Below are 21,299 nucleotides of genomic sequence, written 5' to 3'. Positions count from 1 at the left end.
GCCATGCCTGAAAAGTACTAACACCTCATCTCAAAAGTCTTAGAATTCCTGGTTTCCTTCCAGTCTAAGCTCAGGTATCACCACCTGCATGAAAACTTTCCCAATCTCCCTAGTTGCTTGTACCATCTCTCCCAAAACTACCATTTATTTATTGTATGTAACTAGAAATTGAAGAAGGCATTTACAAAATTGCCCTACCTTACTCCAACAGAACACCTTGATTATCTCAGTGTTTAAGTGCTCTGAGGATTACAAAGCCTGAATAGCAGGTAAGCTTTGACATGATGAAATAATCCCATCATTGATGACCTGGCTGGAAAAGTCAACGCCTCAGTGAATTTTTACAGTGAATGGCCTGCCTTCATTTGAACTTCTCTTCTATTTTTCATTCAGGCTGCAGAAGGTGTGAGTTCCCTTCAAACCTTTCCTCTGAAGTTCAAAGGTTCATCCTTTTGGTGAAGGGTAGTAGAGAGAGAGAACTCAGTTGTTTCCTCCTCACTGAGAAAGAGCTTAATTCATTTCCCTAGAGTTACACAGTAAGTGTCTGAGGCTTGATTTTTAACTTCAATCTTGCTGAATCCAGGCTCAGTTCTTTGTCCAAGTGCCTCAAGATGACCTTGAACTCTGCCACTACTGGCCATGTGATCTTGGGTCATTGAATCTCTCTTGGTCTCATTTTCCCCATATCAAATGAGGATAACAGTATTCTTATTACCTATATCACAGAATTATTATGGAGATAGGATAAAAGATGATCACTTCTCTCTGTTAGGTGTAGAGTAGATTTTTGTCTTGGTACGCATTGAAATATAGCTCAAATTCTGTGATCTATGATCCTGTCATCATAAGCTGTATGGCATAGAAAATCAGTTATTAATGCCACTCACCAAAAGAAAAATACCCTACTCTGTGATTTTTATTGGTGTGAATATTTAATAGGTTTCTTGATAACCAATATAAGCCTGATTCCCACTCTTTTATTCATCAAAAGCATAGTTCTTTGACTCAACCCCCCAAGTAAAAATTACCTCTCCCTCATCATATTTATTAATTTGTCTAGCAGTTACATTTCTTTGCCTTGATCACATTCTACATTGTGTCATGCTGACTTTTAGATAGCATGCTCTAATGGAAAAAATGATGGGTTTTGGAGCACAAGATCTCAGTTGGAATCTTGGTTCTATGTGACTATGAAAAAGTCACTTGAATTTGCCAAGTCTTGTTTCCTTATCAGTAAAATGATGATAATAATACATTCACTAATCACTTCAGAGAATTGCTGTAAGCAAAGCACATCTTAAGACACTCTATAAAGCAGTGTATTACAGCAGAAGAACTCTGATTTTGGAGTTAGGAACAATACTTGGGTTTATCTTTGTATTTTGAATCTTCATTTTCTCACCTTAAAAGTAGAGTCTATAGACTCTGGAGGCCACTTTAGCTCTAAATCTATGATGCTGTGTGAGTTATTATTATTCTACCTTCCCCTTCCCCCTTTAGTTTGTAAGTTCCTTGAAAGCAGGAATTGTGTGTGTGTGTGTGTGTGTGTGTGTGTGTGTGTGTATGGGTGTGTGTGTTCCAATTTTTTTATTGATTTTGTTTGAACTAAGTCCCCTTTTCATTTCTTTCTTCATTTGTACATTTTGTTGTAAGATAACTACTTCCCAGGATTCAGTTACCACACCTATTCCTTTCTTTTGAGGGTAAAAATGCAATTAAACAAAATCATCTAACATAACAATCAAAACTGACAGTTTTGCCCTCTACTATAGTGTACCATTCTAGCCATTCTTCAAAAAAATGTTAGATAAAATTTAATAATAAATTGAACTCCATGGTGCCATTTGCAATTTTTTCCCTCACAAATGGTCAACTCTTTACCAACAAACATGCCCTGAATCTTCCTGATAGCTAATTTATTTTATGCTGACTCAGTGTCAGGGAGCCTAACATGCTTATCTCCCAGTGAAAATTGTTTTCTCAACCACTTTTGATCTTTTCACTTGTCTAAGCTTTTCAATATCAATATCCAGGGAAGATCTTTGGGACCCATCTCTATGAATTTGGAGCAGCTATTTCCTTTCCTTTCCTGTGATGTAGACAAGGAAATATCTACATAGATTGTCTAAAGTTGTTTTTAAAGGTCCCATGGTTACTCTTCTCACAGTTACAAGGGTAATTTTTCTCCTCTTTTTTATCCTTTTGGTATTTTATTGTTTTAGTAGTATAGTTTGTTTGAAATATAATAGGATATTTCTCTTTCAATCATTTTTCCTTTCAATACTCCATTTTAAAATATTGTCCTCCAAATATTTAGATACCTGTTTCTGAGATTTATAATTGAAAATTTTGAATGTTAATTTTAAACAACAATCAAATAGATTTTTTGAAAGAGACATACACTAGATTCAATGGGCAATGATTCACATGTTTAGGCAAGGCAACAAAAGGGAAAGCAGATTAATTTAAACCCCTCTAGTTTTTCCTCCAAATTCTAAACAAATTTGAAAATAAACCCTAAGTAAAAGAGGGAATGTAATATAGAAGTGAGTCTTTACACTTCCCTAAGTTTTTCAGGTTTCCATGGCTTATTTTTTTCCCATAGATAATTTTACTGATTTATTGCCTGTGTCACCTCCTCTGCCAATTCTATAAGAATAAAATTATATATTCTTTTGGTCATCTCCTGATTATGGGGCTCAGCAAAGGACTCAGGCAAGGCTGTAAAACAATATAGTATTTTAACTATTTGGCTTGGATATTTTGACATGGGTCTGAAACCTATAGGATATCCTACATATCTAGGTCACCATTACTATAACATCTACTAACACTGTATAGAAGGAGGGAAATAATGAAGACTATGTCTATGATTACCCAATTGCTTTAGAAAACTTTCTATTTCCTGGGTATTTTAAGACCACTTTTTTTCAAGCCTTGTAAACTGATTATTCTGAAGTTGAAAGCCCCCAAGTATGAACTGGATAATCATCTCTTAATAAAAAAAATTATGGGTTCAAGTGGTCAAGTCCATAATTAATTTTCCAATTTAATTAGCCCATGTATGTATCTTCCTTATGTGGAAATTAGGACCTACTGACCTCTACCAAAAGTTAGTCAGAACAGTCTGACATAGACTTCTGGAATGGGAAGTGGACCTCAGAGATAGTTTAGTCCAACCTATCTTCATAGATAAGAGCATGGCTCTGCTTTAAAAAAAAAGAAGAAAAACAAACAATTCCTTTTCAGATATGACACTAGGGACTTTACCTTCTGCATCTGGTACAAAAAAAAAGATGCTCAGGAAATAGATCATCAGTAGCAGCAATAATTATTGAGAATCCTATATGTGCAAGGCTTGAATGATTGATAAACAAGCTCATAAAATGTCATAGTCTAGAGGGACTGGGTATCAGTAGTCAATCAATAAATATTTATTATTACTTTGTACCAGACACTGTTTTGGGTGGGGGAAAGAGGAAGTAAAAAGAATGCGAAAAGCCCTATCAAAAGGAACTTACATTTCAATGGAAGAGACAAATACATATAAAAAATACATACATCCTAAATATTAAAGTTATTAAGTACAAATATTTACAAGGCAGTTAAATGCAAAGTAGTTTAGAAGGTAGGATATTAGCAATGGAGGCATGAAGAGATTAAAGAACCAATGTAAGGAGGGTATAAGACAGCTAGGGGTAGTAAAGGGTTAGTGTGCTGGCCCCAGAGTCAGGAACATTTCTTGAGTTCAAATCCAGTCTTAGACACTTGCTAGCTCTGTGACCCTGGGCAAGTCACTGAAGTCTCAGTTTTCTCATCTGTAAAATAAGCTGGAAAAGGAAATGACAAACCACTCAATATCTTTGCCAAGAAAACCTAAATGGGGTCACAAAGAGTCAGACTCAAAGAAACAACTGAACAACAGCAACAATATAAAAGAGGGAGTACATTCCAAGAGTCTGGGTCAGTCAGTGCAAAAGGAGAAAGATAGAGATGGAGTGTCAGACTCTAGGTTCCAGCCTTTATCTAACTACTGATTTTGCATGTCTCACCCTACCTATCTCCCCACATATTCTTTCACACACTCATTCGCACTGTAGATACTTACCTTTCCACCATCCCCAAAATCAGATCAGACCAGGCTGTGACAGGGAAATCATGCTGAGCTATATCAGTGGGGAGCTAGGGATGAGACAGGACAAGGGAATCTGTGCTGATGTCATGCTTGCTGAGGAGGGGCAGAGGCCGACAGCTGGCTTCCACTGCTCCTCCTCTACCCCCCAAGGCTCCAGAAGCCATCTGTCTCAGAAGGCCAATGGGCATTGGCCCAGATGCCCTGTGGCTTTGCCCAATCCTACCCACTAGAGTCTCTGCACCAGAATGTGCCTTGCTATTTCCTCACAAAGGTGGAAGTAGGGATATCTTAGAGGTTGGAAGGGTTCCCAGGATCTCTGAATACAAATGTTTCCAAGGAACCTGGCAGGAAACTTAAATTTCTTTTTAAAAAAGTCTCCTAAGTCTGAGCTAAAAGGTTAAAAGTCTCAAGTACTAACCAATTACCTCTCTGGACAATGATTTGAAAGTGGAAAGGGTAAGGGAATAGATTTTTACATTTTTTTCTGTAAGTAGAAGCAGCCCTCTATTTGAGTATAATTTAGAGGTTAAAGATTAGGGTGTGTGTGTGTGTGTGTGTGTGTGTGTGTGTGTGTGTGTGTGTGTGTTTGTGTGTGTGTGTGTGTGTGTGTGAGATAGCAGAAAAATCCTCTTGGCAGGGAAATTCTACTCATTTTCAAGCTTCCAAGGGGTTAAATATATTATACATGGCAGCAAAGAGGAAAGAAGGAAAATGTCCTTGAATTTCTTTTTCAAAGAAAAAAAAAGATGGCTAGATTTCTTAAAAGTGATAACATTCAAGAAGTTCAAGAAATTTTGCTCTGTTTTTAAGGAAAATGGAAAAGTTCCTTGAATTATTCTTTGAATTAGAAATAAAAACTGACCTGAAGATTTTAAGTTCATTAAAACAAGTCTATAAAACAAAAGAATCAAAATGTTGGATCATGAAAATAAATTCACACACTCCTTAATTATCAGGTACTGTTTTGCAAAGAGAGTTGTATTATGACAGTCTGCATACAGTCTGTGTGGCCCACAAATTGCTTGCAAAGATTATTGAAAATTTGCACAATAGAGTTAAAAATTATTTTGAAAACAGTAATACTGTGGCTGTATAAAACTATAACTTGCAGAGCTGGTTCCTATCTTCACTGATAGCTGCAGAGGAAATTTTCTTATAGGGAGTTCCAACATCCATGAAATCATTAAGTCCAGGTCCTCTCCCTGCTACCCCCTTCCCCCTCCCTCAGAAAAAGAAATAAAGAACAAATTCACGCTTTCCTTTTTTCCTTCCTTTCTCCCTTTTTTTTTTTTTCCTTCCAGCCTATCTAAACTACCTAAACTAGAAGTTCAGCTCTGGAGCTTTGACCTGCTCCATTTCCTACTTGGGACAGTTTGACTCCTCCTTAGGCAACCAGGTATCCATGATCCCAAGAGGCTTATTCTATTAATGCTCAGCTTAGTGTGAATACTTAATAGGCATAGCCCACTTTCCTCAGCACTACAGAAGATAACAATCAGACAGCCTCAGACTCCCCAGTAGTAGGACTTAGAGGAACATTACTGCCACAATTTTCAATGTTTATTTTTAATCTATAAACCGCCTAGCATCCAGCTTGTAATTCTATGAAGTACAAATAATTTAGCATTCAAAAGAAGCTGTCATCCAGTATTTTTAAATTGCATATTAAATATGAAATCCAAATCAAGAAAATCATAGCTAGCAGAATAGCAAAATTAGATAACATGAGGGAAAAGGATCCAGATTTGTATTTTCTTGAGAATAGGAACTTCTGATGAGAAATTCCTGTAGTAATGCAAACTAGCAAATGTTCTGCAATTTATAGTCATGGAGAGTTGCCTAGGGCATTAAGAAGTTAAGTAACTTGCTCACAGGCACCAGGAATCATTTTTGGCAGACTGGACTAGATCCCAGTGTATTCTGATTCTGAAGCACCTGCTCTCTCTGACATGCTATACTGCTTTTCACACATCTAAAAGCTAAATGAAACATTATAGTGAAATCTCAAGGTCTTGGGAAGTATAAACCACATTTTTCTTCTTACCCCACTGTAACATTATCATCTTTGAAGTAATATGATACATTATTATTGGCATGCAGAAGAGGTTTTTTTGTTTTTGTTTTTAGATTTTTCAAGGCAATGGGGTTAAGGGGCTTGCCCAAGGCCACGCGGCTAGGTAATTATTAAGTATCTGAGGTTGGATTTGAACCCAGGTACTCCTGACTCCAAGGCCAGTGCTCTATCCACTGCACCACCTAGCCGCCCCCAGAAGACTTTTCTTAATAATAAACATAGCAAAGATTGTCTTCATGTCCACTGCAGACCTATTTCCTTCATTCAAAGACCCTGAAGTATATACCTAATTGTTCTCTCTTTGCCTCATAGATATTATTGCTTGGCATTCAGAGCACATCAGTCACCACTAGCTAACAAAGAAAGCTGCATTGCCATCTTGGAAAAGTCCAAACTAGACCACTGGGTGTTGGGGAAAACAAAGGTAATTTTTGTCTTCGCTTTTCAAAATAACAATCACCATTCTGTCATATGTGTTTGCTTCTGTTCTCTGAAGGTTCTATAAATAGATGACATGAATGACTGTGAGCCCATCTCTGCCCTAGTAGGCACCTTCTTAATTTAAGGATGGCTTTAGGTGCCTTTGGTCAGATATGGTAGGATCTCAAAGGTGAGAGGATGAAACTTCATTCCAGTGTCACATTGAGGGCAGGGACTGTTTTCTTTTTCTTTTTCTTTTTTGTCTTTATATTTCCAGTACCTTGAATGTCACCAGTGCTTAATACTTATTAAGCGTTTGAATTTAATTGAATTGAACATGGAGCTATAAACAGTTGGATATTTCCAGTTTTTCTCTCTGCCTATCTTTATTGGACATGCCATTGATGTCAATGACAGTAATCAAATTATTTTTTTAAAAAATCTGAATTTGGAGAGTAGGATCATATACTCACATTATGTAAAGGTTTTTATACATTCAATAACTAAGGGCCCCAATGTATTTCATCCTTTGGTAATTATTTCACTTGGTGTTACTATCTCTTTCCTCGGAATACCATCTGTAACCTGCCATGCAACCTAGCCTAGGACTCAAGCTTGAACACAAGCATTGACATAGTCTTGTTATTCAGGGTTCTGAAGATCTCATTTCTGGACTACACAGGTCCTTCCTTCTCCCTTCCTTTTTCTGCTGACCTCTAAGCTGCTTCTGTTTGTTAGCACTTCCAGCAGAGGGTGTTCAGGGTCAGAGAGATGAGATAAAACCTCAAAGCTAGTTGTAGCTCAGGTAAAAGCTGTAGCAGGAGAAAAAAATCAAAGTTATTGGCAGAACAGAGGCTTGGGGGTTATCTTTTGATTTCCTTTACCCATATTATATTTGCTTCCTATTATTGCTCATATCCAAGGATAAACTGTCCTTTACAAATGGAATGTGTTAGAATACACTAAACAAATTACCTGTGTAATAAGAATAATGAAAAGAAAGGAAGAACTTACTATTAGCCAATGTGGCAACACCTACATTTCACAAGTTAAACTAATGACAGGCTGCTTTGGTTTTTGCTCCTACAGATGATTATTTGTTTGATTTCTGATTGTACTGATTACTGTGTTGCAAAGACTTCCTGGTGATGAAGCTATTCATATTTCTATTTAGAGTATTGTGTGGTAGAGCATCATGTTTTCTTCTCATGCCTATGTGTGTATAATACAGTGTTTAACAGTGTCTAGTATATTACTCCTTTTTGAAAAGAATATTTTTCATTAAAACTTTTTTCACATAGCTTCTTAATAAATGCTCGTTAACTTGACTAACACTGAAATTGTTTTGTTTCAGGTTTTTCTCAAATATTATCACGTAGAGCAATTAAATTTACTGCTTCGAGAAGTTATAGGCAGAGTGGTGGTCATACAGGCTTATGCCAAGGGGTGGCTTGGAGCTAGGAGATATAAGAGAGTTAAAGAGAACAGAGAAAAATGTGCCGCCACCATCCAGTCAGGTAAATGTGTTCATTACTTCTTCATTTACTGACTTAGTTTTTCAAGTTGTGAAGTTGTCTGCTAATTCCCTGTGCAACTGAGTAGCAACCATTAGTCTCTTTTTTTCCTCTCTATCTTAAAGAAATACCTTAAAGATCTATCACAGGCAGCTAGGTGGCGTAGTGGATAAAGCACCTGCCCTGGAGTCAGGAGTACCTGGGTTCAAATCTCAGACACTTAATAATTACCTAGCTGTGTGGCCTTGGGCAAGCCGCTTAACCCTGTTTGCCTTGCAAAAACCTAAAAAAAAAAAAGATCTATCACTGTTTTCTACTGTAGAATATGGGCAACAGTCCTCCCTTCAATGCTTTACCTTTAAGGACAGTATAAGCCATGGTAGTCATGCAGTTTTTCAGTTCATTCCAACTCATCTCCTCTTGAATGTATGAATACACCTAGACACATAAACAGATAGAGAATATTTATTACATGTTTACTTTGATCAAAGTGCTAGAAATACAAAAATAAGGAAATAAAAAGACTTACCACCTTTAAGGAATATCATCTCAAAAAGGGAACTGAAATGGAAAAGGGGTAGGAAGAATATATCTACTGTTAAAATGATTGAGGCCTCCAGAGTGTATTGGTCTGAGAGATCATGGACTAGTCTGAGTCTGAAAAGAACATATGTGGTTTTTTTTTTTAATGGAGATATCTTCAGCATCTAATGCTTTTAGTATGCTAGTGCTTAGCAAATGGTAGTTAAAAATACTTGTTGAATATTTTTCATTGATGTTCTAGACAAGATTTGAGTTTTGTTATTATTGGTATTATTATGAATAATTTCCCTCATTCCTAGAGAAAAAATGCTGAACCTAGAACATATATTTCTATTGTTATTATGCCCAATTCACTTTACCCAGGAATCCATTATTCAGAAACTTGAAACCATTAATTATGCTATTTAGAAATATTCCCTACCTTCTTTTTAGGCAGTTTTAATTCTGCTCCCTGATGACTGAAGAATGCGAATTACCCCTCTCAAATCCCTTCCTTTTCCATTTTCTGCCTCATCTCTTCTCATTATTTCTCCTTCCCCATTTTCTCCTACTTCTTTTCTTCTCTCCAATTATTTTCTGCCCTATGTTTCTCTTTACCTTAGCTTTCCTTTTGTCCCTCTTTTCCCAAATCCAAAAGAACAAGAGGATTTCTTCAGTACCCCCAATGTCAAAGATTCCTTATATAATGATTGTATGATAAGAAATCTTGATACTTCTAATCTCATCTCCTGAAATAAATGCCTAGGACTCTCCAAGTGACTAGAGTCATTTTTATTTCTTCAACACAGTTTCGTGGAACAGGAAACTTCAGGACGAAATCCCATCCTAGAATTGATATAGCTAAGGCTATACAATTAGACATTTTACCAGTCTGTATTTAATATCGGTAAAAGGCAATGGGAAGTGCTCAATTTTGCAGCACATACCCTGAAAAATAGCACATAATACTATAAAACATTGCATATTTTTAATTGTAAGGTAGTATTTTAGGAACTGATGACAGTGTAAAAGGGAAGAACATCAATATAAAAGAAGAGGGAGAAGAAAAAGTATAAGAGAAGAGAGTAAAACCCAACTTAGCCAATCACAACAGTATAGCACTTTTCCTTAAATTAATGTCATTCCTAGCACATGGTTTTGTATTTTTAGCATGGAGAGGATATGATGCTCGCAGGAAGTTTAAGAAAATAAGCAACAGAAGAAGTGAGGCTGCTGTTCATATTCAAGCAGGTAATTAAAACATCATTTGCATGGTTCTATTTCTTATCTTGAAATTTGAGGAAGGACTCCATATTGGTAATTTAGCCAGCATCAAGGGATTTAGAATTGGAAAGGGTCCATAGAGAGGATCTAATCCTGCTCCCCCCACCCCACCCCCCCAGTTGTAGTTTGGGAAACATTCTGTTCCCAGCAGCTTCTTCCCTCTATCATAAAGGCAGAAAATTTGGGGGTTTCTCTTAATAAGATGAATCCCTAGCTCTCAAGACTGAAGCTCTCTCTGGCTCATTTCACTACTGTGTATAACTTCTCTGGGCTCTTGGAGGGTTAAGTATGACATGCCTTTGGTGGCACAGCTTGGCTGGGTCTGCCTGGGAAGAGCCAATCCTGGCTTCTGGGCTCATCCATCCCTTCCCTGGCTCCCTTGTCATTTTGATCTTCTACAAAACATCAATGCTGCTGCTGTTAAGTTTGTTCCTGCCAGATTGGTCTTTTTCCCTGGACTAAGTCTCTAAGTGCTTCTCCTCTAAAGCTGAATATGCCTAATTGAGGGTCTTGAAGAAATAGACCCTAGAGTACTCCTGGAGACTCCTGGAGAGCAGGAAATTGGAGACCAAATGGAACATAAGTGACCAGTTCAGTGAACTCAGCAGCAACAGTCAGGAATAGTATTTTGACTACTACTAGCTGGGAAGCAAACTTAAGGCAACAATAAATATCTTTTGATATCTCTTCCTAGAATCCAGGCAGGGTAAAGTTCTAGATCCCAAGAAGTGCTATCTCTGACCTGGGAAGCCTCCCACCACAGTACCATTGCTTCAATGAAAGCCCTCTACATTCTGTTTGACTTTGTAACATCTTCATTCACAACCAAAATATTTGGAGGCAAGGGAATAATTTGAAAGGAAATTTGTAATTTTTAAACAGACCCTCTTCCCCTGCTCCTCCTCTTCTTCTTCTCCCCACCCTCTCCTCCCAAAGAATTCTGTCTTACAACTTCAAAGGATTAGGAAGAGGAATGTAATTCTACTTAACAGAATAAGAAAGAGAGGTTGGAGTTTATACAGCCCCAGTCTCCCAATACACACATACACCGACTGTCTCCTTTTTCCGAAAGAGATACTGTACTGATTTTTGGTTGGCCAAGAGCCCAACATGTGTTTTAAAATATAAATTTAAATCTCAGATGTTGGAAATCTACTACAAAGCTCACTTGTCAGTATATAGAAATCATAAGTTAAATTCTGAAAACTCGATTGTATGTTTTAACTTTGCAGCTTTTTCCAGTTATGTCCTTATTGTTGTATTAAGGTACGGAGCAAATCGATTGCAATTACAAATCACATATGAAGTAGATGTCACAGGAATACACATTTTTAAAAATTACAATTAGAAAATTTAAATGTCTTTATTGCTCCTCTACTCTTCTATCATTCTTAATGGAAATTTGAGTGAATATATGCCTTATATCCTGTGCATTAACCATGGGTGTGGGAGGAAGAAGCTTATAACTTGGGCAGAGCCTTCCTGTCATCACTAGTAGAACTTATGAACAACCATCTGGACAAGCTAAGATGATAGGTTGAACACAATAAGATGAAATTTAGTGGGAATAAATGCAATATATATATGTATATATATATATATATACATATATATATATATATATATATATATATATATATATATATGTTTAGGTTTTTGCAAAGCAAATGGGGTTAAGTGACTTGCCCAAGGCCACACAGCTAGGTAATTATTTAAGTGTCTGAGGCCAGATTTGAACTCAGGTACTCCTGACTCCAGGGACAGTGTTCTATCCACTGCATCACCTAGCTGCCCCAAAAATATATTATTTGAGCTAAAAATAATCAACTGTACAAATAGAAAATGTTTTGGCTAGGCAACATTTCATGTGAAAAAAGGATTTTTAGTGAACTAAAACATTACTATTAATCAATAATAGGAAATGGTAGTCAAGAAATATAATAAAACTATATAGCATTAATAAAAGCATCATATCCACAAGGAATATTCCTTCTGTACTTTGTTCATACCTAAATGCATATATATGTATAATATGTATTTATATATAGTATTATGTTCATTTGTTGAAATCATGTTTTCAGAAAGACCTTGGAAAATTAGAGTATGTATTTCTGCGATAGAATATCCTTGAAAATAGAGATTGTTAAAGACTGACAGATTGCTTTCCATGGGGGTGGGGAGTAAGATTGGGGGGAAAATTGTAAAACTCAAATAAAATCTTTAATAAAAGGAAAAAAGAAAATAGAGATTGTTTTGCTTTTGTCTCTGATGCCCAAGGACAGTACTAGTCACATTGTAGGTACTTTAATAAATGCTTGTTGATTGATTGATATCTAGATGAATGTGACAGGATAGTGAAAATATGTAAAACTATATCATAGCAAGATAAGGTTGAAGGAAACTATTATTACCTTTAATTTTTTAAAAAATGTTATCTTATTATGTAATTCTGCTATATCTCATACTTTATGTTTCTTTTTAAAGATATGATTTCTCTCTCATCACATTCAACTTAGAGCAATGTATACCATGGAAACAATGTAAAGACTAACAGACTGCCTTTTGTGGGGGGGGATGGGGGAGGGAAGCAAGATTAGGGGGAAAACTGTAAAATTCCAAATAAAATCTTTCAAAAAAAAAAGAAGATAAGAGAATCCTATGATACCTATCTTCTGTTGTTGGAAGGATCCTCCCAAAGAAAAATTTTAATGCAAGAAGGTAGCTTAAAAAATCATCTCATTTTGCAGATGAGGAAACTGAGGTCTAGAAAGATCTTGTTCAAGGTACACAGGAAATCATCGTCAGTCAGGATTTCAACTAGAGCCTCTTGATCTAGTCCCATTTCACTTACCACTAGAAGGTAGAGCAAAAGCCATAAGGAAAGCTATAGAGAAGCAGATTTCAGTTCTGAGTAAGGGGAGCCTGCCCAATAGCTTAGTTATATGACAAAGGGGAATGAGTGATCTATTTAAGAGGTTAGTTCCACATCAATGGAAATTTCAAATAAAGTCCAACTGACCATGTATTAGGAATGCTATGGTACTTAGTAGAGAAGGTTCTGTTCAGATAGAGGTTAGACTTTTAATTGATTTTTGGTATTCAGGTATAGTGACTAATTTTATTTTGATGCCTAATTAAGTTCTGCCACTGAACTCTGATGACTCTGGAGGACAGAGTGAGACTGATGACTTTGCACAGCCCTGCCTCACTTAAATCCAACTCTTTTGCATGTCAAGGAATCACCTTCATGATCTCATTGGTCTTCTTCCAGAAAGGAGGAGGAACAACAACAGTTGCCTATCTGCTTAGCCAGTAGACTATATTTAAAAAGCAATGCAGAGGCAAATGGGATTTCAGCAGCTTCTGAAGCAACAAGCTTAAGAATTAGAGTGCCATTTTGGTATTTGTACTTCCTTGGATTTATTAGATGTATGACCATGGGCAAACCATTTAATTTCTCTGAACTTCAGTCTTTTTTATATATGTATTGGGGATCAATTGTATTTGCCACATTTACCATAGGGTATTAGTATACACATATTAGTTAAAATGTGTAAAAATATTTTGTAGCCATCATAACCTATCTAAAAATGAATAGATATCAACAGTGGCAAAGTTCAGATGTGTTGAGGAGACTGATGTCTGACATTCTAAGGAACTCTCTTCTGGTAAATTTCTTGTCCTCTTTGTATTGTAGGAACATTGCACCAAAACTAGAGGGAACCTCAAAGTCCATACAATTGAACTACCTCATTTTTTTTTTTTTTAGATTTTTCAAGGCAGTGGGGTTAAGTAGCTTGCCCAAGGCCACACAGCTAGGTAATTATTAAGTGTCTGAGACCAGATTTGAACCCAGGTACTCCTGACTCCAAGGATAGTGCTCTACCCACTGAACCATCTAGCTGCCCCATGAACTACCTCACTTTAAAGAAGAAGAAGTCAAATGACTTATCTAAGGTCACACAGGTCAAAAGAATCAGAAACAGGATTTTAAGTCAGGGACCCTGATTGAAGAGCCAGTATTCTTTCTGTTGTGCCATGCCATGCCCCCATTTTTAGATTATATAATATTTTGGTATTGTTCTGGGTTTTTGCATTGTGGGCTTTGCAAAACGTCACCTTCCAAATGTGAGTCCCCGCTCATTACTTTGCACCATTACATCTCAGGGTAGCTCAGATCTCCAGACAAAATTAGTCCCTTGCTTTTAAAAACGCCTGGCAAGAGCCCAAGGGGAGGGTTATTATAGCACAAATATGTCTGGATATTTTCTTAGTCCTTTCATTAATTTATTATTTAAAAAAACAAACCATTGAATTTGAAACTTAGATTCTGTGTGATTCATTTGTTTTATTTCCAATTCTGCCCCCTCCCCCCAATATTTCTTTTTAAATGGTGTCACTAAGATATGCTGTAGGTTTTTTAAGGAGCAGTTCTTGAAATTTAGGAAGCATTTGGCTTGCATGTTTCTACAGAGCAGCGCATATTGAAATTTGTTTTCCTTTCATCTCTTTCCCAATAAAAGCTGCAGTAAGGCTTATCCCTTTAGCTTCCTCAGAACTTCCTTTCAGAATTCCCGACCTATTACAGCACATTCACATACCAGAAACAAGATGCCTTTTCATGCTGTCAACCTTTTTCATCTGAAATGTAAATTAATTCTTGCTGGTGTGCCTTGACAGAGATCAAAGTAGGGGTATTAACCTTAGTGGGCCTTCTCCTCATCAGAATCAGTTCCAAGGACTGGGAGGTTGGTGCTAAGAAGTCTATGTGCCCTGTTATCTGTGGCCCTCCTCCAGGCAGTCCTCTGTCTACACGTCCACTTTTCAAAGACTCTGATTCCTTTTGTAAATGACCTTATCATTACTTTAAACTGTGTAGAAAAAAAGAAATTATTTGCCTGAATAATTCTTGAGGGATTATCCTGCTCATTTTAATTGTGGGCCACTTCATTCAGATTCCTGGATATCATTTAAGTGGTTCTGACAGCAAGGGATCCTACAGTGTTAGAAAAGGGGAAATACAACTCCTGATTGGAAACCCCTGACTTGCTTAGATTGTTCATTTCTTGCCTGTCAGTCTTTGAGGTAGGCCACATTTGCATTTTAAAAATAAACAGATGCCTTTCAAATACATGAGCTGGTGGTCTGGAGATCTCTGTGGGCCCAAACAGTTCACCATCCATTGATCAAATGTTGGAAAAAAAAACAAACTGAAAAAAATTCCCAATATACATGAGGATACATTTCCTATGTGTATAATGTTACACCAACAATGAAAGGCTTTTATGAGAGAAGGGAAGGGCAGAGGGGAAAATAACTTTGCAAAAGTGTAATATTTTATGAGTTTCAAACTTAAAAAAAAAAGTTTGAATATAACTTTGACCAGAAGCTTCTTGTTTTATTGTAGAATTATTTCTTAGGACTGTGCTACCTTTTTATGGGCCTTCGCCTGGAAAAGGAACAAACCAATCTGTCTAAACACTAAATAATTTAAAAAACATCCCTGAGCAAGAGAAATCGAAATGTATGCATGACATTTTTAGTGTTAAAATGTTAGGCATTGCAGATAAAAGCTGCTTGTTATCCATGGTTCCATTACTGATGAAGCTTTTATTAAAAACTACCAAATTGCAGAACATTGATAATAGATTAACCATTAAACTGGAAAAAAGCCTCTTTTGCTTTCTGAATAATAATAAAGCAAGCAGACCAAGGGAGACAAAAAGACTCTATTCTTCTGTGTATTTTTTTTTAATTTTACATATGCATTGGCACTGAAATTGCCCCTGAAGTTCAACATCTTTTTAAAAAATTAGAGCAGCCAAACTAGTGGGCCTCCCTAATGGGAGGGAAAAGGCTATCTCATAGATAATATCATTAGCCCCCAGGGGTTGTGAAGGGAATTTCTAATAATCTCTCCCTAGTTTTGTTTCTACAAGCCCTACCCTTTCTTCTCTCTCTCTCTCTCTCTCTCTCTCTCTCTCTCTCTCTCTCTCTCTCTCACACACACACACACACACACACACACACACACACACACACACACACACACAGACACAAAGTGGAACAGGAAGAGGCAATTGGTTTACAGCACATTCTCATCTAATTGCTTTAGTACTGTGGAAATGTGTTGTTTTGCCTTTCCCCCCTGTCCTCTGATCTTTCCTTTCCTTCTCCCTGACTGAAAACCAGATGTTAGAATATGACCCAGGGCAATCTAAATGATGGTGGATTCCCCTTCAGACCTACCGGAGTTGAGGGTGCTCTAGGGAACCAAACTAGGTAGACTTTACATCAGCCAGAAAGAAGTCTGGGTTTCTTGTTGTTTTTATGTTTGTTTGTCTGTTTTTTAACGTGGGAGCAAGTATATGCTATTGGGCCAACTCAGTGGCCCCTTCAAACCACCAGTTTAATCTATTGCATATGATTCTTCATTCTCTTCTCACATTTCAGCCAAACTAAACTACTTATTTCCTCTTGCACAGTCATGGTCCCCCCCCCAACCCCCCATGCCTAGAATGCACTCCATCTTCAAATTCACTCCCCCCAGAATCCCTACCTTCTTTCAAAGCTCAGGTATAAGGCCATCTCCTAAAGGAAGGCTAGCTTGTTCTCCCCAGCTCCTAGTGCCCTCCCCTAGAAATTACTTTATATAGATTATTATTTTGTATTTAATTTGTGTGTGTGTAAGTGTTTCTTCTTCCTTCCCTGCAACCCATCTTCTTAATGTTCACCAAAAATCTCTAAACACTTTGAAGGGCATGGACTATTTCATTTATTTACTCTTTCATTTATTTTGTCCTTGTTCTCTTCTCTCTTCCCATGTTTTTCCTTCTTTTAAAAATTTTCTTCACTTTTCTTTTTATCTCATTCTTGATAAATTAGTTTTTTGTTATTGATGGGGTTTTTTGCATAATTCTATAGTTAACACAGTAGGTACTTAATAAATGTGTCAATGATTATGAATTTTGTCATTTGGAAGAAGTTGTTATCATTGATCCAGAGTGCTCTAAAAACTGCCACCAAAGGTAGAAGAAAGTCCCAACCCATGCTCTCAAATGCCTGCTCTGCATTGTTGGCCAAGTTCCTCATGGACATTTTTTTCATCCTAGGAGAGTTTAAACAATAAGGTGTCTAGGAACTAAGACCCAATTCACCACTGACTGTAAGAGCACAGACTTTTTAATATTTGTTGGAGCTTTGGCTTTTAAATAACCTTCAGTGAAAAACCTCCAAGACTCTTTTACCTTTTCAAAGAAATTCTCTTGTTTGTATTATTTGTAAGACCACTACAAGCAAGTAGCAGCATTTGGGACAGTATTTCCAGAAATAGCACTAGGACTGTAGCACCAACAACTCTAAGATAGGTATGTTTAAATTGGTTCCTCAGTTTCTCCATTAGCAAAATAGAAGTAATAAAACCTGAGCTATCTCAGGGAGATGATGTTATGGAAAGATGAGGTGATATGTCTGAAAGTGCTTTGGAAGGAGCTACTGTAAAAATCCAAACCCAATATTGATAATAAAAAGCACTTGGCCACATGAAAAACACCACAAGCCTCATGCTTCTGGTAGGTTAAGGACTGCTATGCACATTTCCTACCCAGAAAATAACTGTGTTCCAAAGAACATATGACCACAAGGTTGACAGGACCCAGATTGTCAGTAAACATTGCCGTCTGAAAGAAGGGAGCAAACAGGATTGGCCTTAACGAATTCACTGTGACTCAGGGCTGGCTTGTTAGAAAACAACCAAAGATCCAAAAAAAAAAAAAAAATTCCTTGTTGTCTTCCTTCTCTTCATGTTTTTCTCTCTTTTAATTTTTTTCTTTTCCCTTTCTCTTTTTATCTCATTTTAAAGAAAAATAGCAATATTCATGACATAATAGATTTAGAAATTGAAGATACCTCAGGGCTGTTGAATTTCAACCTTATTTTACAGATGAGGAAACTGAGGCTTGTCTAGGGTCACACAGCTAGTAGAAATTTGAAGCAGAATTTTAATATAGATCTCCTTGACTTCAAAGTCAATAAATACTTTATTTGTTACATGAGAACAGGCTTATTTTTTCCAAGACAGACAGCTTGGTACATTAGAAAGAAGATTAGATTTGAGACGTGAAGACCAGTTTTTGAGTGCCTCTTGTCATTTACTAGCTGTATAAAATCTGAACAAGTCATTCTTTTGAGTAAAATTGGGATTATAATTTAACACTACTTGTCTCATAGAATAGTTGTGATGAAAGTGCTTTGTATGCTATAAAGAATCATTTTCACATAGATTATGTAAAAAAAATCTATACAGGGTTTAGCTCACTATAATACTGAAACTGCCTATTCTGAACTTGCCAGCAAGTGATTTAGGTAAAAATAAGACCATTAAAATATTTAATGAGAAGAATGAAAATGATATAACTTCAAAGAGATAAACCTATTTCTTTCTTAAAAAAAATTAAGACTGAGCAAAGAATAAATATAAAGTGTAGATGAAAGCAAACTGAGATTGAAGTTCTAATGGATGATGGCCAATTTGACCCCATAAGTGTTCATGAAACTTGGTTTGATGGGACCTATGAACAAAATATAGTTCTGGAATAAAGTATACCTTATTTAAAGGAGACAGGTAATAAGGTGTAAGGAGGAAAGAGGAGGAAGGAAGAGAAAGAATAGTAAGGACTATATACTGAGAAGAAATTGAAAAACCAGAGTAGATATGTGATAGACTACAATTTGGTAAAAGTCAATAAAGGTTTCCAGCAATTGGGGAATAGATGAACAAATTGTGGCATAAAAGATAAATTACTGTGTTTCTAAGAAATGGATTTAGAGAAACCTTGAAGTCTCGTAAGAACTGATACAGAGTAAAATGAGTAGAAGCCATTTGCACAAGGGCCATAATAAAATAAAACAAGACAACTTTGAAAGACTTCAGAATTCTGATCAATGTAGTGAGGACTCAGGACTTCAGAGGAAGAATGAATTATGTGTTCCTCCTAATTAGTGAAGAGATGATAGACTGGAGGAGAAAAATGAAAATTGTATTCTTGGGCATGGCCAATGTATTCATTTGTTTTGTTTGAATATACACACATATATGTATAAACACATATGTATGTATATGTTTGTAACAAACATGCATTTATACATATGTATATGTGTAAATGGTTGTTGAGCTGTTTCAGTTGTGTCTAACTCTTTGTGGTCCCATTTGGGATTTTCTTGTCAGGGATACTGGAGTGGTTTGGCAATTTCTTCTCGGTTCATTTCACAGATGAGAAATTAAGGCAGACGGTGTTAAATGATTTGTCCAGGATCATGCAACTTTTTGTCTGAGACTGGATATGAACTCAGGAAAATGAGTTTTCCTGACTCCAAACTCTATCCACTGTGCCATCTAACTCTCTCTCTCTCTCTCTCTCTCTCTCTCTCTCTCTCTCTCTCTCTCTCTGTGTGTGTGTGTGTGTGTGTGTGTGTGTGTGTTGTTTAGGTATATACATACATATATATATATATATATATATATATATATATATATATAGAGAGAGAGAGAGAGAGAGAGAGAGAGAGAGAGAGAGGTAGAAAAGCTCTTTTTTGGTAGAGTTCAGTTAGTAGATAGAAACGCAAAAAAGAGAAATGGATGTCAATAAAACATTAAAAATAAACAATTTTGTTGCTTTCATTTAAAATTTCATAGATAATTTTTTTCAAAAAATCAAACTTTATATAACAGAAGTTCATGGTTTTATGTAAAATCTTTGTTCTTTGTTTCTCTGGCATATTGTGGGTTTGGTTCCAGATCACTGCAATAAAGTAAATATTGCAATAATATAAATTACAAAACTTTTTTGGTTTCCTAAAAGCATTTAAAAGTCATGTTTACAATATAATGTAGACTATTAAGAGTACATACCTTAAATAAAAAGGCTTTATTGCTAAAAAAAAAAAAAGAAGCTAATCATCATCTGAGCCTTCAGTTAGTCCTAAATTTGCTGATGGAGGGTCTTGGATTGATGATGATGATGATGATGATGATGATGATGATGATGATGATGATGATGATGACGACTGCTGACTGATCAGGATGATGGTTGCTAAATTTCTTAAAATAAAAATAACAATGAAGTTTGACACATCAATTTATTTCCTTAATCTGATTTCAATATTGTTGAGTCTCAGGAAATAGTGAAGCTGGAGGAGAGGAAGAGAGACTGGGAACAGGTTTGTGGAGCAGTCAGAACACACATTTATCAATTAAGTTCATTATCTTACATAGGCACAGTTTGTGGGGTTCAAAAAAAATTACAATAGTAACATCAAAGATCACTGATAACAAATCACCATAATAGATATAACAATGTTGAAAAACTTTGAAATATTGCAAGAATTACCAAATTGTGGCACAAAAAAACCCCAATTGTGAGCATATGCTGTTGGAAAAATGGTACCAATACTTAAACCTTCCAGAGCAAACTACTCTAGTATCTTTGCCAAGAAAACCTCAAGTGGGGCCCTGAAGAATAGGATGTGACTGAAATGACTCAACACTTCAGAAAACCTAACCTCAAGTGATCCATAAACTTCAGTCTTCCCAACAGCAATTTGTAAAAAATGTAATGTTTGCAAAGCACAATAACCAAAAGTGTAATAAAACAAGGTATACCTGTATGAAATGTCCAGTTTGTTGATGTTTACATTCATAATAAAAATAAAATGATTTTTTAAAAAAAGAATAACTAGAAAATAGACATAAAATAAAAGCAATATTCTTCAGTGTTTACTAGAGACTTCTAGACTAAAAGAAAAAATAGATCAGGAAACTTCAAAAGCATAGTAAGGAGACAACACAGTGTCTTCACTACATAGAATTTTAATTATCTGGACATCTGTTATTTCTCTCTCTCTCTCTCTCTCTCTCTCTCTCTCTCTCTCTCTCTCTCTCTCTCTCTCTCTCTCTCTCCTGGCAAGATGACATCTGGAACATCATATATAGATCTGAGTACCATGTTTTAAGATACTAACAAACTAAATCCCATGTAGAAAGTGAGAAGGTGAGCAAGAGATAATGGAAGAAGCATATAAAGATAAATTGAAAAAAAAAAGTGCTTCTTAACCTGGACAAGAGAAGACTTAGAGAGCACATGAGAGATGTCTTCATTAGCTTGCTGCCTTATAAGACTTGGTCCTTTATATGGCTTAGTCCCAAAGGGTCAAATAAGGCAATAGATATAATTGCAGACAGGGATAGATTTTAGGGAGCTATAAGGAAAAAACTTCCAAACATTTTAGGGCTGCCTACAAGTGGAAGGAAGGTGTTTTGGAAGTCATGGCTTTTCCTTAATTAGAGATATTC

General features: G+C 36.3%; 1 protein-coding gene across 1 annotated transcript in view; it reads left to right on the top strand.

Annotated features, from left to right (window-relative positions):
- The window catches only part of MYO3B (myosin IIIB), a 567,258-nt gene that overhangs the window by 380,676 nt on the left and 165,283 nt on the right, over positions 1-21,299 (top strand). Inside the window, exons 26-28 of the mRNA XM_074212806.1 lie at positions 6,522-6,633; positions 7,984-8,146; positions 9,836-9,916. Of these exons, the coding sequence (XP_074068907.1) occupies positions 6,522-6,633; positions 7,984-8,146; positions 9,836-9,916 (356 nt within the window). The remainder of the gene's footprint in view (positions 1-6,521; positions 6,634-7,983; positions 8,147-9,835; positions 9,917-21,299) is intronic.

Source organism: Macrotis lagotis, chromosome 1, assembly GCF_037893015.1.
Source record: "Macrotis lagotis isolate mMagLag1 chromosome 1, bilby.v1.9.chrom.fasta, whole genome shotgun sequence".
Lineage (NCBI taxonomy): Eukaryota > Metazoa > Chordata > Mammalia > Peramelemorphia > Peramelidae > Macrotis > Macrotis lagotis.
This window is presented reverse-complemented; position numbering and strand designations above follow the sequence as displayed.